Source organism: Lontra canadensis, unplaced genomic scaffold (assembly GCF_010015895.1).
Source record: "Lontra canadensis isolate GAN:19392208 unplaced genomic scaffold, GSC_riverotter_1.0 scaffold4, whole genome shotgun sequence".
Taxonomy (NCBI): domain Eukaryota; kingdom Metazoa; phylum Chordata; class Mammalia; order Carnivora; family Mustelidae; genus Lontra; species Lontra canadensis.
Window position 1 is genome coordinate 5,228,809 of NW_022630998.1, and position 18,377 is coordinate 5,247,185.

General features: G+C 40.4%; 1 protein-coding gene across 1 annotated transcript in view; it reads left to right on the forward strand.

Moving 5' to 3' along the window:
• EPB41L4A (erythrocyte membrane protein band 4.1 like 4A) overlaps positions 1–18,377 on the forward strand; it is a 249,527-nt gene that overhangs the window by 123,853 nt on the left and 107,297 nt on the right. Inside the window, exons 4-5 of the mRNA XM_032844929.1 lie at positions 8,438–8,489; positions 16,698–16,776. Of these exons, the coding sequence (XP_032700820.1) occupies positions 8,438–8,489; positions 16,698–16,776 (131 nt within the window). The remainder of the gene's footprint in view (positions 1–8,437; positions 8,490–16,697; positions 16,777–18,377) is intronic.

An 18,377-nucleotide genomic window follows, 5' to 3' on the forward strand; every position in this document is an offset into this window, starting at 1 on the left:
TATACCCTTTGATGGGAAGAGTGTCAGCCAATTTGCAGAGAGGTTTTAAAACAGGACTCTGTTCTCTGGCTAAAAGTTACTTCTATTCTTCCTACGTGTAAAATGCACCTATCCTTTCAAGGTCTCCCCAGATCTTATTTATTGTGACCCTGGAGGTCATATTTGAGGTACTTGTTCTCCTCAAATTAGACTCTTTGGTACTGTTCTTTCCGTTCAACCCCTTGAGTATGGTTCCTCTTGATCTGAAGACTTGTGAATTAAAGGAGTAAGAAAGATAACCCACTCCTCTCCCCCACTACTAGTCAACACATTGGGTAGGGTAACTGATGGAGACACTTCATTTAAAATGCAGTAACAGGCACCTGGCAGTCACTGGTCCATGACAGTTCTGAGATCCAGCCAGGCACATGGAGCCGTTTCTTTAATCAGATCTTGGCCTCACTGCCTAGGAGTGTTCACTGTGATGATTGGCTTGGCTGGGCTTTTGGTTCTGTTCTCTTGAGTTTTCCTTCCCTTTCCATAAAAAGTAGCAGGTGTTAGCAGCTATGTAGTGTCCTCAGCCTGCTTTTGCCCAAAGAAGATCAGGGGTCTAGAGGCCTCTTTCCAGCATGTAGTGTTTCTATCCCTTTTAGCCCAAGCTGATTTAATTCTTTTAAAAAACATTGTGGATTTCTTATGAATCAATTTATAATCAGCTCTCTTAGACAAAAGCAACAGCCACAGACTTTGAAATAAGTTCTTCTGTACTTTAAATTCTTTGTGAGGCTTTTGGGGACAGGTGCCCTTACGATTCTAGGAGGAACTTTTGCTAGTTTGAAAGAAACGTATTTGATCTTTCTGAGGACTTAATAAAACTTTACAGTTACATCAGTGGTTTCCTGACAGCACTCTAGACTGTCTTCGCCCAGAAGCCATTTCTTAATTGTAGCACTGTTTGCCTCCTGATACATCTAGGGAACAGAGAGGAGAGAATTTTATTTTCAACCCCAGTTAAGTCCTGGCTTCCTTATATTTAACAGTTCCTTTTCATCTTGTCGCTCTGCTCTTGGATTTTATTGGAGGCAGGAAAAGAAGCTAGTCGGCACTTTGAACGGTCAGCCTGTACATCTTCTTATCTGGATCGTCCAGCTCATTAGGGACATCTTTTATTTTCCATGTTGCCACAGGCAACAGCATTGCTAAACTCTCTGCCTTAGTGAGTAACGTCCTCTTTCTTCCTGCTTCCAACAATTTTCTCTTTGCTTTCCTTCAGGCCCTACCGGCAACCTCCTTGAGGCCCCAAAGCTTTCATTCACACTCTCCTTAAGGTCCTCCCTGCTGCCTCATCCAGAAACACAAGTGGAGAGTGAAAGGAATGAGGCCAGATCCTGCAGGGCCTTAGTAACCAGCATAAGGACTTGGGGTTTTACTTTGGGCGAGAAGAGAAACCAATGGAGGATGTTGAACAGAAGCATGAAGTGATCTGATCTACGTTTTAAAAGAATTCCTTTCAATGCACAGGCAGATGGAGGGATACCATTAAAGGAATTGTTTACGATCTCCAGGTAGACTTCAGTGACCTCTTGGATCTGGGACTGATGAGAATTTACCTGATTCTGTTTATATTTTCAACATAGAAGCCTACAGGATTTGCAGATGGACCAGAGATAGATGCTAAAGAGGTTTTGACCGGAGCCAATGGAAGAATGTTGCATCATGCATGGAGATGTGGGAGACTGCAGGTGAACAGGTTTTTCTAGGAGGTAGTAGAGTCCTCATTTTCCTTCTGGGCATGCAAAGTTTGAGATTCTAGTGGACATTTAAGTGGAGATGTCAGGTGGGCAGCTGGATTCAGGGGACAGTTGTGGTCTGGCCATGCATGGGGACTTGTCAGTATTTCGATGGAATTTAAAGCCATGCATGAGCCTTGATGTAAGATCTGAGCCTGGAGCGATCTAGCCTTTCTCCCGCTTACAGAGATAATGAACAACCAGCAAAGGACATTGTGAAGGTGTGTGTGGCAGGTAGGGGTCAGAAGAGAAGCCAGAGGAACAGGTGTCCTAGAAACCACATGACCAATGCATTTGAAGAAAGTGGGTGAAGACCCTGCATCCATCACTAGACTTAGCAGTAGGTGGTAGAGTGTGTTCTAAAGTAGGTTCAAGAGGGGAAAGAGCAAATACACTGCAGAATACCTGTTTCCCCCCAGAGATTTATTTTAAAGTACGGAAGTGAAATGGGCAGGTATAGGGGTTTAAAAAGGTGTTGTTTTTCGGTTGTTTGTTTTTAATTACAGGAGAAATATGGGCATGTATTGTGCTAGGAATGATTCTATAGAAAGGGAAACTTTCACTCTGGCTAGACAGCAGAAAGTTGCTGGAAACGCGTTCCTCAGTTGATGAGAAGAGATGGGAGTCATTGGAGCAGGGACCCCCTCATCCACAGTCATAGAAGACAGGACACTGCACAGAAGTAGGCAGGTTTAGTAGAGGTTGTAAGACATGCACATCGTCTTCTGTTGCTTCAGGTCTCCGTGAAATAAGCAGGATCATTAACTGAAAGTGATGGGAGTGGAGGAGAAAGTGGGAAGGAGTTACCTAGGCGAGTGAAAGAAAAAAATGTGGTAGGATTCTCGGTGTCCCTTTGGGTTATTGATGATGAGTTTAAAGCCAGCCCATCAAGGGTGGTGTGCTCTGCATCTCCACTTCTCACCAGCATGGAGAAGGTGGGGAATTGTGGGTTTTTTTCGGTAGCTCTTCTGGAGGGAAGATTGCAGGAGAAAAAGGAGGAAGATAGAAAGTGACAGCTACAGTGGATCGTGAGGGAAGTAGGGAGCTGGGTGGGTGTGGGGAGGAGGGACTGAGAAAAGCTGGTAGAATCACTGACTTCTGTGTCCTGGCAGAGTGGGAATTGTAGAGGGAACGAGGGGAGAAAAGAGGAGTTGGTAGTTGAGGGTCGGAATCTTGAAAGTGAGGTTATACATTTACATCTAGACAATGCTCTGAGAGTGGCTTAACCTGAGGTTAATATGGAAGGGAGTTCAGTTCCTCGGATCTTCTGTTCTGTACTTCTGGGCAAGTTGTTAGTGTTTCAGTTTCCTTATTTGCAAAATGGCAATTCTACTAGTTCCTACTTCATAGAGTTATTCAGAGGATTGAAGGAGTAAATACATGCAAAGTCTTCAGAGGCACTCGGCACATGGTAAGCATTTAATAAGTGTTGGCTGTTACTGTTGTTTCTTCTTTCTTCCTCTCTCTCCCTCCCTCCCTTTCTTCCTTCCTTCCTTCCTTCCTTTCTTTCTTTCTTTCTTTCTTTCTTTCTTTCTTTCTTTCTTTCTTTCTTTCTTTCTTCCTCATTATTTCTAGAACTCTTAGATTGGTGCCAGGGTCCATGGAGGAGAACCAAGGGCCGGTCGCTGGGGCCAGTGTCACTTCATGCCAAGCCAGATGGTGGTGCAGTGGTACATTCGAATCTTCTTTAATTGAAAAATGAAGCCCAGTTATAACCCACACTCCCTGCACCCCATGTAGACTGCCCAATGACAGGCCTTCGGTCTTGTTCCTGCGTGCGTTAGTTCTGTTATGGTGGTTTTACCTGAGGATCTAAAGCTTCCGTGATTCATACCAAGGAGCTAATTAAAATCATGTCCTGTTAATGTTACTTAGAGGTCATGGGATCTGTCAACAGAGGCATTGGGAAAAGCACAAATAACTCTCACTCCAGTCCTGAGTTTCTTGGAACATATGTGCAAATTATGTTGAGTCCTATAACTCCCTAGGAATGAACTGTAGTGTCTTTTTTTTTTTTTTTTTAGACCTTTGTGGCTCTTTTGTCCCCTCTCGACGATCAGTTCTTTTTGTACTACTCCCTTAGATCAAGAGATAGCTTTTTTTATACTGACAAAAACTATGTGTGCTTTTAAAGCCTTTTTTTGATCTCCAGGAAACGTTATTAAATATCATTGTAGCATTCTTAAATTCTCCAAAGGAGAATTAACATTACAGCCAGTGTGAAATAAGATACAGCAAAGCTTTTATGACTTTATGCTGCCCTTGCTTTATCTAAAAATTTGTGGGGCTTATTGTATTGTTAGAAGTCTAGGACACTCCAAAAGAACAGTTGTCAAATGAAAGGTTGCACTGTGAATTTAATATATATCTTTTGAAGGTTAGGATATTGATTTACTGGACAGTGTTAGAGTTTTAAAATCTAATTCTGAGCCTGTTACCTAGGACATTGATGAAACTGAGACATTATCAGCCAGGGTGGCTGAAAGACCCTCAGAGCCTTTAGCCAAAACTGTCAGGGAGTCAGAAGGAACTTGTGCCTGTCTGTCAGTTCTTCCCAGGTTCCGTAAGTGCTGTTATTAAGATTGACAGGACTGAAGAGGTAGGGACCCCTAACTGCTTGCCTCTTGTGCCCTGGCAAAGGGCCAGAGCCAAGGAGGGCTACTGTCTTAATTCCGTAGTGATTGGGTCTTGGGTTGTAGTCTGTTCACATTCTCCTGTGTTAGGAAGCTGTCAGTAGAAATCAGGAAGAGAGGGCTCCGTTTTGGTTAATTGTTATCATCTTACAAAGAAGGATCTAATCTGTCTTGTGTGGTTATACAAATTATAGCATGTAAGTTTGAAATAGCACAGTAGGGGGAATTTAGGGGGAAAAGTGATTGAGAGACTTTTCTAGAGAATGAACTGCTTAAATGTTGAGACAGAATGAGAGACATGAGGTTGTCTCTCCATGTGACTGTCGAGGTAGGCAAGATGGCTTCATACGAAAGTATAATTGAGAAAAGCCATTCCCAGCCCAGCTCTGCTCTCCACAGCTCCCTCTCCTCCCATCCAGGGCAGATAAAAAGACTGAATGGATCTTTCCTCTTTCTGGAAGTCCTCTATAAACTTGATTTCTTAGCTGAATGTCTGAGTGCTATTGGGCACTATTGGGCAGCACTGATTCCAATGTAGTACTCAGCTATAAAGGACTTGCAGTATTATGTTCTGTGTTGTCATTTAAAAATGCTTTTAAATTTTAAAAATGCAATTGCTTTATGAGCTGTTGAGTTGATAGACGTTATCTTCATAAGAATTTAAGGCTCTGTTCTCTGTTTCTGTATTTTGGAAAAGTTTTTTACTCATGGCCTGCTGTTTGAAGTTTCTCTGTTCAGCAATTCTTTCCTGCAATCACCCTGCAAAGCTAATGTTTTTAGTCCATCATTTTATTATCTCATATGTAGTCATCTCATACACATTATTCTCTCACTTAGCATATTCTGTTGCAATTCTATGTCTGTGTCTCCTGACACAGTGTGAGTGCCTCAGGGCTGGATCTTTGTTTCCTCTCATGTCCTGGAACAGGGTCTGACAGGACATAGAAAGAACCTGTACAGTGGGTATTCCATAAATGTTGAATGAATGATAACCCAGGTTTAGAGCCTAGATACATTCTGGATGTGGGCCTTAAAACTGGGGTATTGTGGGGCGCCTGAGTGGCTCAGTGGGTTAAAGCCTCTGCCTTTGGCTCAGGTCATGATCCCAGGGTCCTGAGATCAAGCCCCACATCGGGCTCTCTGCTCAGCGGGGAGCCTGCTTCCTCCTCTCTCTCTGCCTGCTTCTGATCTCTGTCTGTCAAATAAATAAAAAAAAAACAAAAACAAAAAAAAAAAAAAACTAGGGTATTGTGTCGGGATGCCTGGGTGGCTCATTCAGTTCCACATCTGCCTCTGGCTCAGGTCATGATCCTAGGGTCCTGGGATTGAGGCTGCTCCCCGACTTCAGCTTCTTGCTCAGTGGGGAGTCTGCTTCTCCCCACCGCCCTCCTGCCCCTCCCCCTGCTCCTGTGTGGTGAGCATGCTCTCTCTCTAATAAATAAATAATTTCTTTAAAAGTGGGGTATCGTGTTCTTGGTGGATTTTTTGTGCCCTTTTTATTTTTGGTTGTGGGGTAGCCGCCTGATGTGTTTTGTGGCGCTCACACGTGTGCTGTGTTTGATTGCTTGTTGATAATGAGCCCTGACAAGGGCCATCAGAGTATGGCTGCTTGGTTCCAAGGTTCTTTCTTTCCCTTGGTTGAGTGTAAGTGGGTTTTTCATTTTAAGATGTAAGCTTATGAAACCTGGTGGCTCACATTTATTATTTATGTTCTGGGGTATTTATCATTGTCTGACCTCTGTAACCCCTGGTTTCCATTTGGATCAAATGAGATTTGTGCATGGGAAGCACTGGATTGACGCCTTGCATATCTAATGTGAACTGAGCTGATTGAACAGCTTTTGACAATCCTGACTCCCTCTTTGGCTGCAGAATTGTAATTTCTAACTCATCTCAGAATCTTAATTATAATTTTTCACTGCACAAGTCTGATTGCTCTCAAGGAAAGAGATTTATTTTAAAATTATATAGATTATCATTAATGGGAAATTTCCCCCATGTTAACTAGTCTTTATTCCATTTAGTTAAAAGTTTCCTGGTGTTGTTTGTTTGTTTGTCTATTTATTTCCTAAGTAGGCTCCACACCCAGTGTGGAGACCAACATGGGGCTTGAACTCATGACCCTTAGATCAACACCTGGGTGGAGATCAAGAGTGGGATGCTTTAACCAACTGAGACCCCCAGGCACCTCCCCTGTTTTTTGTTTTTTAATAACTTAACATTCTGGAAGCAAAGCCAAACAAAAGAGGAATTGGTTTAAAGGATCTGTAAAGTTTGTTTTCTAGGGTTGATGTTAGGAGGAGAGAGGAGGAAGCTCTCTTCTAACTTCTGTGTCTTTTTAGTTTCAAGTTGAGATTAGACAGAAAGTAGTTAAGACCAGGGGCACATTCCATTCCCTCCTTTCCTGCCCACACACTTAGTGAGGCTTCATGTGTAGGTGTGATGTAAGGGCTGAAATGAAGGTTTATTTTTAAAGTGAGTGAGTCTGTACCTTTAAAAAATAAGAAATGTTAAGGATAGAATAATGAACATTGTGTTATAAGTTGCTACACTTATATATATAAGATACTTTACTTTTTTAAAAAGTTGAAAAATAGTTGCTGTATGAGTTGCAAATAGCAAAGATGATATATCCAGGGAGAGTTCATAATGTAACAAAATCTTATAATATGACTATGATGTACATTTAGTGTGAATAATTGTTATATAGATAGGAATAAGTGGTAAGGGGATAGTGTAAGGTCTTATAATCACTCTGTATATTCACTGCTATTGTTGTACAACAGAGCAAGTACTTCTGCCCTCCGTGAAGGGGCAGGGGAAGGGGAACTGGGCAGGAAAGTTCTCTTGGACTCTTCCTCAATCTTTGGTTCCTGACCCAGAGGTGTCAGGGGAGTGTGAATGTTTTCACTATAGGAAGCCCAAGGGGGGCTGTGAATAAAGTGGCTCAAGGTGGGCCTTGAGCTGCCTCCTCCCTGCTGTGAGAATTGCCCCTTCTTCATTAAGGAATATGTGAAGATGGAAACTGGTAAGTTTTGCCCTTTGGATCTCTAGCCCTTATCCCACAAGGCACTGGAATTCCTTCTACGGTGCTCTTTTACGGAATTCCTATCCGCCCCCTCTGCACATCCTTGTGTCTCCCTTGCTCTTCCCCCAGATGGAGGAACAGGGCTGAAGGGTTATTGTTCCATGGTGTGTGTGTGCGTGTGTGTGCGTGCGTGCTTTCATTTCACAAAGGTAAGATATAAAGGAAGGGATCTCCCCAGGGCCAAAAATTCTCCCATTACTGTCTGAAGTTCTGTCGCTTAGAGATTAACTCGAATTCATAAATAATACCTTAGACTTTAATAATAATTATCACTAGCATGCGTATGTAGTATGAACCAGGGACAATTCTAAAGACTTTGCGGGAATTAATTTATTAATCCACACAGTAAGCCTATGACAAAGGTTTGGAGAAGTCCAGTAACTTGTTCCAAGTTCCATGGTGATGATGAGGGCAGAGCCAGGACTGAATCCCGCTGGGTCTGCTCTGGGACTCTGACCCTCAGCCACTGCACCGGGTTCCCTTTCCTGGATACTTAATGAAGATTTGGTTTAATGTGCTTTCTTCTTCATGTGTTGCAGTGCTGTCTGTAAGGGGTAGGACAGAAAGTGAAAAGGGTAAAAACGTTGAGGAGGAAAAATGGCCATAGGGCACTTACTATGGGAACTTTGGAAAGAGATATGGGAGCATTCTATCTAGCCATCATTTTCTTGCTCATCAGCATCTGGATATTAGTGACCTTATGATCAGTATGAGAACTTCACCAAGAACCTACAACAACTGTTGCTCCTCTCTGCTTCTGAATATCAATTTCATTTTTCTTTTAGTATCTAGCTGCAGAAAGTTCTTGCATATATTTTCTGTGTCTATGTGATAAATATTTATTATTTTAAATGTCATTTAAAATAACACTTTGTGAATATTCTTGACGTGAAAGCCAATGAAAAACAACTAATTTCTATGATTACCTCCTTTTTCCCCCCTCACAGTATTGGCTGGATCCTGCAAAAACCCTTGCTGAACACAAAGAACTAATCAACAGTAGGTATTTAATGTTAATTTTGTTAAGGGGTGCCTTGAAAATGGTACTGTGTCCATGATTAGTTGGGTGCAGAAATACACTTTAGTACTACAGGGATGAGTACTAGTACTCAAGTATCAGAATATGGAAATGGGTGTTCTGTGCATTGCCAGACTCTTCCTCTAAATTCTGATTAAATTTTAGTTAATAAAGACTTTAAGTGATGGATCTTAATATTGAATTTTGCTTGGGGTATGCCTGCCTTTAACTTGTCAGTGATTTTAAAATTTTTCTTATCTTTAAAATTTTACCTTAAAAAAAATTTCACCTTAAAAAGGAAAGGGAGAGAGGCATTGATTTGGAAAAAAGTAGACATCCGACCTTCTAAAGAGCTTGAGTTTCTTGGCTTAAGGAGTGGTTTTGTCATTCACACTATTACTTGCTGGGTCCTTCATAAGGAGTGCCCTTGTGGTCTGAAAGATTTCTGTGGCTTCAGAAAGGACCCATCTATTTTTAGGGGGTCCCTTTTGGTTTTATGAATGTGAATCTTACTAGGTAACTGAGGGTATAATTAAGGTTATATTGTATAACTTCAATTTCCATAACCCAGGATTTTCTTTATAGAAGTATATGCATGACTGCACGTGCACGTGATCCTTAAGTATGCAGAGAGTTGTTTTTTTAAATTATCTTTTTGGGGCACCTGGGTGGCTCAATGGGTTAAGCCTCTGCCTTCAGCTCAGGTCATGATCCCAGGGTCCTGGGATGGAGTTCAGCATCGTGCTCTCTGCTCAGCAGGGAGCCTCCCCCCACCCCCGCCACCTGCCTCTCTGCCTACTTGCGATCTCTATCAAATAAATAAATAAAATCTTTAAAAAATTATCTTTTTAAAAATATGATAAAATATATAACACAACATGTACCATGTTAGCCATTTTTGAGTGGCCCTAAATACACTCATTGTGCAACCATTACCACTACCTCCAAAATTCTTTCACCATCCCAAAGTGAAACTTCGTACTCATTAAACCATTTTGCTTTGCTGTGAAAATTATTTCTGGTAAGATGTAGTAGATTCTTCAGGCCTTCATAACCCCCGTCCTAACATACTTCACGTGTTTGTTGGCTTATTCCCTGTGGTAAAATCGGCCACTTCACGATCCCCACGGGCAGGAATGTATCTGTGCAGCTGGAAACGAGGAACTGCAGAACAGGAACTCAGTGTGTCCAGTTTCTCTGAACGTCAGCATCATTTTTGTTTGTTTCTGTTTACCCATGTCTGTGGGGGAAACCTCTAGCCACGCGCAGAGGTCGACTGGCAGTCTCTGTACTGGAGGCTCCAGTTCTATGGGAGGGTGCATCTGACCAGCCCGGCGAGAGTCTGTGGCTCACCCAGTCTACTCAGAGGTATCTGAGCTTCTTCAGGGTCCTATAAACATAGCTGCTAGGGTGCCAGCCTTCTGGATATGACTGGGTGTCAGTTTCAGAAACAGGCTTGCAGCTGGCCGATGGGCATGAGAAAGAACCCTCAAAAAATATACTTTAGATATCACCAATTCTGTCTCTTCAGCCTACACAGGAGTAAGTCCTAATTCCTAAGGGGTTCATGACTTGCCCTTGGTGAGAAGCTAGTTGGTAGCAGAGGGATGATCAGAGCCCTGGTCTTCTGACTTCTAGTACTTCTGTATTTCTAGTACTCTTCCTGAGTGAGCAAACTGCCTACTGAAGGCCAAGGTGGGAGGGATGAGGGTACCTGGGATTAGTTGTGAATGCAGGTAACTTCTGTGAGGTATCTACATATAAATGGTAGGATTTCCAATTTAAAAAGTTTCATCCTTCAGGATCTAGAAATTGGTACTTTTCCCAGGAATTCAGGTATAGTAATAAATACAGTAAGTCTGTCTTAGGCATTTGAATGAAGTAGTTAAAAAAATACCAGTTTAAAAATTAGAAAAATGTCAGGAATGATTATTTTAAAACAAACTCACAGAATTTATTTTATTTTATTGTGTTATGTTAGTCGCTGTACAGTATATCATTGGTTTTTGATGTAGTGTTCCGTGATTCATTATCTGTGTATAACACCCAGTGCTCCATGCAATATGTGCCCTACTTAATACCCACCACCAGGCTTACCCATCCTCCCACCCCCTCCCCTCTGAAACCCTCAGTTTGTTCCTCAGAGTCCATAGTCTTTCATGGTTCGTCTCCCCCTCCAATTCCCCCCTTCAACATCATTAGCCATCAGGGAAATTCAAATCAAAACCACATTGAGATACCACCTTACACCGGTCAGAATGGCAAAAATTAACAAGGCAGGAAGCAACAAATGTTGGAGAGGTTGTGGAGAAAGGGGAACCCTCTTACACTGTTGGTGGGAATGCAAGTTGGTATAGCCACTTTGGAAAACAGTATGGAGGTTCCTCAAAAAGTTAAAAATAGACCTACCCTGTGACCCAGCAATTGCATTACTGGGTATTTACCCCAAAGATACCAATGTGGTGAAAAGAAGGGGCACATTCACCCCAATGTTCATAGCAGCAATGTCCACAGTAACCAAACTGTGGGAGAAGCTAAGATGCCCTTTAACAGACAAATGGATAAAGAAGATGTGGTTCATATACACAATGGAATATTACTCAGCCATCAGAAAGGATGAATACCCACGATTTGCATCAACATGAAAGGAACTGGAGGGGATTATTCTAAGTGAAATAAGTCAAGCAGAGAAAGACAGTTATCATATGGTTTCACTTATATGTGGAACATACGGAATAGCATGGAGGACATTAGGAGAAGGGAAAACTCACAGGATTTTTATTTTAAAAAGTTGAGATTTCTAAGTGATGAAGAAAAATATAAATTATTTTATTTGACGTGCTTTACTAGTGGTCCTGAGCACACTTGAAGTATTTATTTCTTTGTATGGTATGAAATATTCTATTTAAATATCTGTAATCTCTGATGAAGCTGCTTTTTAACCCTAAATAAATGTTGTTCTGTCAAAGAATAAAATGCTGATATTGAAGGAAGATGATATAACTGAAGAAAACATAATTTTTATATTTTACGTCATGAAATACTTTGATAATTAGTGAAGGAAAACGGTTCTCACATCTCATGTAGATTAGTCAGAAAGAGTATCTGTAAAAATGATGGAGTTATTTGCCAGTCACCAGGATTCTTATAGGTGGGTCTTAATTCCTTTCTCCTTGAGCTCATGGAAGACTTACTATCATTAGAGGCCTTGAAATTGGTCCTCACAAAAGGTATTTAGAGGATTTCTGGTTTTTGGCTTCTGTATTTTTTAGCTAATGTGAAACAATATTAACTTATTAAAGGTAGATTCTATTGAAATACATGGATTCAAGATAATAATTTAGGAATGTGCTTCATCAGCACACTGTTTATTTATAGTCAGTCTTAGAACAGGAAGCCAAAAAATACCTGATCAGGCATATCCTTGCTCCAGAATGTCCATTTCCATAGCCTTACATTGACTTATAAAACAGTGATGGAGATGAAAGTATTTGCATTACATCGGAGGTATTATAATTCTTTTCCTTGAGAGGCTATATGGAAGAGTGGCCAGAAAACCCCGAACTCTAGGTATTAGCAAACTTGGGGCTCAACCTTGTGATCTTAAGCAAATTGCTTCCCTCCTTGGAGGTTCACCTGCCTTTTCTATATTACCAGGTGGTTGTTCAGAATCACATGTTTATGAAATATTGTTATACATTATTAAATGTAGTCAAGTGGTAGTGATGCCTTGTATTTAGAACAGAAACCATTGAATATGCAAGTGGGAAATAGAGGGCTGATTTGGGCCAAAAGTCTTTGTAGGAGATTTGCCCAAACTGAATTACTTCTGCTTAATGCTCATCACTGAACCCATTTGAAATGGCTAGGCTTGGTCAATAGGGTGTAATCTGTCACGTTGCAGACAATAAAAGCAACCCTGGAATCTGGACAAGGCCTTCTTCCCTTTGTGCACTGGCCCCACAGCATGTGAGCTTTTCCTGCCCCTAGATCCCAGCCCCCGTGGCCTGCGGCACAGGCGGTCCCATCTGCTCAGCAGCACAGAGCTTGATTGACAGAGATAGACCCACAGACCGTGGACTTCCTGGCTCTTCTAAATATTTAATATGCCTCCCTGACATCTACGCTCAGGGCTGAAGATGTATTTGGCAGAAACATAAACACCCTGATTAAGTGATCATAGAAATCAAACATATGGAATCAACTCTAATGATCAGTTATAACAAAGTTCATTGAAATTTAGTTCTTAGAAAAGCTCTAGCTTAAGGAATGCCTTGTCCAGAAAGGCGCAGATGAGGGGAGAGGAGGCAGGGCCCTGGTGTCCCTTGTCTTCTGCATGCCAGGAACAGGGCTTTGGGGTTCTACAGACATCGCATATGTGTGGCATAATAACAATAAATTATAATGTAGTTTGTGAATTAAAAATGCATAATGGCTTTATGACCTGTTCTACTTAATTTGCTTCCCCCCATCTTCTGAATTTGTCACTTTTTTTAGTCAGTAAAAATGAAAATCGAAAGATGCAGGTTACTTTTTGTCAGTTACACACTATCAGAGACTTGGGGTAACAAAATGTGAGTGGAAATACTGTAATTGAGTTGTATACTTCGCATCTGTGTGTGTGTGTGTGTGTGTGTGTAAGAACTTTTGTTGAAGAAAAAATTAGAAATTATGACCACTGATTAAATATACCAGGTAAGAAATCCATTTTAAAATAGGTTTAAGGGGTGCCTGGGTGGCTCAGTTGGTTAAGGGGCTCCCTTTGGCTCAGGTCATGATCCTAGGGTCCTGGGATCAAGTCCCATATCAGGCTCCCTGCTCAACGGAGAGAGACTGCTTCTCCCTCTGTCTCTGCCTGCCGCTCTGCCTACTTGTGCTTTCTATCTCTCTGTCAAATAAATAAAAAAGATAAGACAGGTTTAATATAAGATCTAGTTACCACACTGCTCAGAAGTTTTGGAAGCAGTTTAAGTTAGATTCATACCCTCTGAAATAGAAATATTTCTAGTAAGAGTATAATATGATGTAATTGGCATCCAAGGGGCTTGTGTCCTCTTGCACAATATGAATGTTTAATTATATTTTAAGTTTCCCCATGTAAGTACTATTCCAGGCTTTATTTCATATATATATTTGGTATTTGTGCGTGTTGTTCTTCTATATGTAGTAAATGACTGAGATGAGAATTATCTTCTTAAATATATAAGAGCACATTCTTAGAAAAGTTTAGGAATTATACAAATACTGCCTATAATCCTACCACAGAGCCGCCCTGATGATTTTTTTTTTTTTCTTAAAAAGGTGAGAGAGATATGTGGAAAGAAAATTACCAGTTTCGCTAAGAGTAGAATGTAAATGTTCTCAGACACACACACAAAGTAAAATATGTGAGGGATGAATGTGTTAACTTGTTAAGGGGAATCCTTTCATAATGTATACATACACAAAATCATCACATTACACACTTTAAATGTATTACAATGTAATTTGTCAGTTATACCTCATTAAAGCTGGGGAAAAAAACTTTCCAATTCTTCTTCCCAAAATTTGCCATGTTAGTTATTTTTTATGTGTTCTTCTGGGGGTGGGGGGAAACATATTTTATAAAAAGGCATTTTTAAAAAATTTATTTATTTATTTGACAGAGAGAGAGAGAGCTCACAGGCAGGGGGACGGGAAGCAGGCTCCCCGCTGAGCAGAGAGCCTGATGCGGGGCTCAAACCCAGGACTCTGGGATCATGACCTGATCTGATCCCTTTTGTGAAAAAGAAAGTTATCTATTAAAATCTGTTTCCCGGGGCACCTGGGTGGCTCAGAGGCTTAACCCTCTGAGCCACCCAGGTGCCCCGGGAAACAGATTTTAATAGATAACTTTCTTTTTCACAAAAGGGATCAGATCTCTGCCATCAGAAGTAGGTTGGTAATCTTTCCCAGTTAGCATATAGAGTTCTCCCTCTCCCTCTCCCTCTACCCATTTAAGCAGTGGTATGTACCATATATGTGTACCATGGTTGACTTAAATGGGCCACCTGTTAGTAAGCATTTAAGTATCTATCTTTTGGTATCAGCTTTTGTTGGATATGTTTTTTGTACTTTTTGCAATAGTTAGTAGTAGGTGGGTGGTTTTAAAAAACCATTTGTTTTATCATTAATTTTTCTTCATTGTGGAAAAAATACATATATTGTAGAAAATGGGAAAAATGGGAAAATTGTCCCATTTGGGATAGAAAATGGGAAAAATGGAAAAATTATCAATAATCAATAATAAAAATTGTGCACAGCCTCACTAACTAGGTATAAGAACTGGCAACATGTGAAATATTTGATCTCCTTTTTCCTCTATTTGTGGACACATAGACCTATACCTACGTAGATACCTGCAGAGTTGAAGTCCTAATGTTATAAAACTTTCAATCCTTTTTTTTAACTTTACATTTTCTTGTGTGCTTAGAAGTTCTTAGTAAACAACTTTATTGAGGGGGTACCTGAGTGTCATACGTGGTTAGGCGCAAACTCTTGGTTTCGTCTTAGATCATGATCTTGGGGTGGTGAGATCAAGCCCTGTTTTGGGCTCCATACTCAGCATGATGTCTGCTTGATGTTCTCTCTCCTTCTCCTGCCCTCACCCCCACCCCCGGCATGATCCTGTCAAATCAATCAATCAATCTATCTATCTTTTAAAAAACAACAAAGAACTTTATTGAGATGCCTTTAGCATATAAAAATCATGTGAATTAAAGGTGCAAGGAGCACCTGGGTGGCTCAGTGGGTTAAAGTCTCTGCCTTCGGCTCAGGTTATGATCCCAGAGTCCTAGGATCAAGCCCCACGTCGGGCTGTCTGCTCAGCAGGGGGCCTGCTTACCCTCCTCTCTCTCTGCCTGCCTCTCTGCCTACTTGTGATCTCTGTCAAATAAATAAAATCTTTAAAAAAAAGGTACAGAACTTGATGTTTCAATATATGTATATAGTGTGAAAAGATCACCACTGTCAAGTTAGATAACTTTTCCGTCACCTCTGCGTAGTTGAGTGTGTGTGTGTGTGTGTGTGTGTGTGTGTGTGTAGGTGGGGAGTGAGTATATTTAAGACCTAACTTCTTAGCAAATTTCAAGTATACAATACAGTATCAATAACTATAGTCACCATTCTGTACACTAGATCCTCAGAAGTCATTCATCTTGCATAACTGACACTTTGTAACCTTTGGCCAACATCTCATTCTCCTACCACTTCCCCTGGCAACCACCATTCTACGCTGTGTCTATGTATGTGACTATTTTAGATTGCACATGTAAGTGAGATCAGGCACTATTTGTTATTTGTGCGTCTGGTTTATTTCATTTTGCATAGTGTTCTCCAGGTTCATCCATGTCATCTCAAATGGGAAGATTTTCTTTTTTTTTATGGCTGAATAATATTCTGTTGTGTGTGTGTATGTTATATGTGATATATATATATTATATATATAATTATATATATAATATATATATAAATATTTATATGTATATAAAACACATACACAATATATGTGTGTTATATGTGATACACACACACATATGTGTGTATATATGTATATATTCCCTTAGTTCACTGATGGATGCTTGGGTTGCTTCTATATCTTGGCTGTTGTGATTAGTGCTGTAGTGAACATGGGAGTGCGGATATATCCTTGAGATCCTAATTTCATTTCCCTTGGATAAATACCCAGTAGTGGAATTGCTGGATCATATGGTAGTTCTATTTTTAATTTTGGGATATTTCTGTACTGTTTTCCATAATGGCTGAACCAATTTATGTCCCTGGCAACAGTATACAAGGGTTTATCCTCACCAACACTTTTGTCTTATTGCTAATAGCCATTCATAAAGGTGTCAGGTGATACCTCATGGTTTCGATTTGCATTTCCCCCATAATTAGTGATGTTGATTATCTTTTCATGTGTCCGTTGGACATTTATATGTTTGCTTTGGAAAAAATGTGTATTTTAGTTCTTTGTCCGTTTTTAAAATTGGGTTGTTTGTTTTATGCTGTTGAGTTGTAGAAGTTCCTCATATATTTGGGATATTAACCTCTTATCCAATATATAGTTTACAGATATTTTTGGTGAGTGTAATTTTTAATAATTGTATAATATTACCCTTCTACTTTGATTAATTTATAACATGAAATTTAATTTCTATTTCTTATTTTAGCTGGACCTCCATATACTTTATATTTTGGTATTAAATTCTATGCTGAAGATCCATGTAAGCTTAAAGAAGAAATAACCAGGTATAGTATTGACTTCGCTTTAGAACAATACGTGTATGGCATATACATATTTAATACAAATTGGAGTCAAACATTTAGATGGGTGTCCACCTTGTTTTGTAATGCATCTCCACTGAGAGTTAACTTTAAGCTGGCATTGCATGAGGCAGATCAGTGTCTGATGATAGATGTGTGTGAACAATGGCATGAACACAGGTGACATGATGATAGATTTCACATCTGCTACGATGGGGTATTTCTGTATCATTATTGTGAAGGCTGCAATCAGCTTTTGTAGTCATGTGAAAGTAGCCGTTTGAACTACGTAAAAGAAGGATATTTTAATGCTTGGTTTACATACGTAAATGCCAATCTGAAGAGCCAGTTACTACTCTTTAATTGGTTATAGCTTAAATATCAGTTGTCCAGGGCTTTCATTTACCTCTATAGGAAATGAAAAGATACTTGCTTCTAGTATAAGGCAGAGAAAAACAACAACTACAACAACCTTTTTCGATGTATTCCTTTACCTTTGTCATCAAGTACTTTATTTCATTTAAGACACAGTTTCCATTTGGTATTGGTTATATTGTTAAAAGAGTCCACTCCTACATTTGAAAGTGGCTTTACAGAGCAGGCAGCAGTGTTAGGTTTTCTCTTAATTCCACTGGTGACCTGCCGGCACGTGGGAACAAACACAAGCATTTTCTCTGACTCAACTCGAAGTGGTCAGTTTTCCTAGTGAGCTCCTATCATTGGCTCAAGTAGAGCCGAATGCATTATTCCAAGCATTGGGAATCACGTCTTTGATAACTAAGGCAGTCTGTGGTTTTGTTCCTGTTGTATTCTTTCATCTTTTTCCTTTCACTCTTTTGTCTCGATTCCGGATTGCGCAGAGAAGGGTGAGGAGAGAGGAGGCTAAGTGGACCTTCCTTGTTCCTCTCTGGAGTGTGATGATTAGGCCTCACTTTGAGAACCGTGCTGAGCTGCATTCACATTTTCCATTGCCAGCCACCTCATTACTGACAACTTTAAAAAGGAGGGCTGTCCCAGGAGGCTTCCCAGGAGCACACCTCTATGGAGGAAAGGCCATTGTGTTGGGAAGAAGTTAAGGAGAGCGATCATATTTACATTAGAGCTTCATGAATAGTCTTTTCGGTAGAGGGGTTTCTGAATTGTGGGCTCATGGGGAAACTGAGTCCATGTGGTTCAAAAAAGCCCTAGGTAGCTGTAACACATTAGGAAATTGCAAGGAAATAACATTTTATGAAAATACAAGGAAAGTTTCATTTTGAGGTTGTCAGTAGCCTGCGTGTCTTACATTCCTTAGCTGTAAATTCGGAGATACACCTGTCCCATCAGATTTTGTCAGGACTGAAGGGTGTGCTACTAATGTTAACCTTGTGTCGCCTGTTGGGTTTGGGTCAGGAGTGCTTGATAATATTTTCTTCTCTCCTTGCTCTGGCAGTTCAGCAGAGTTACATCTTAAATGAGGGTTAGGTTCCAAATGACACGCAATTTACTCTTAGTAGGGTAGGAGATGAGTGTTTTATGATGCATTGTTTCAAATCTGTTCACAAAATATTAATGAACAGAAATTTCCCATCAGAACCTACTACCAG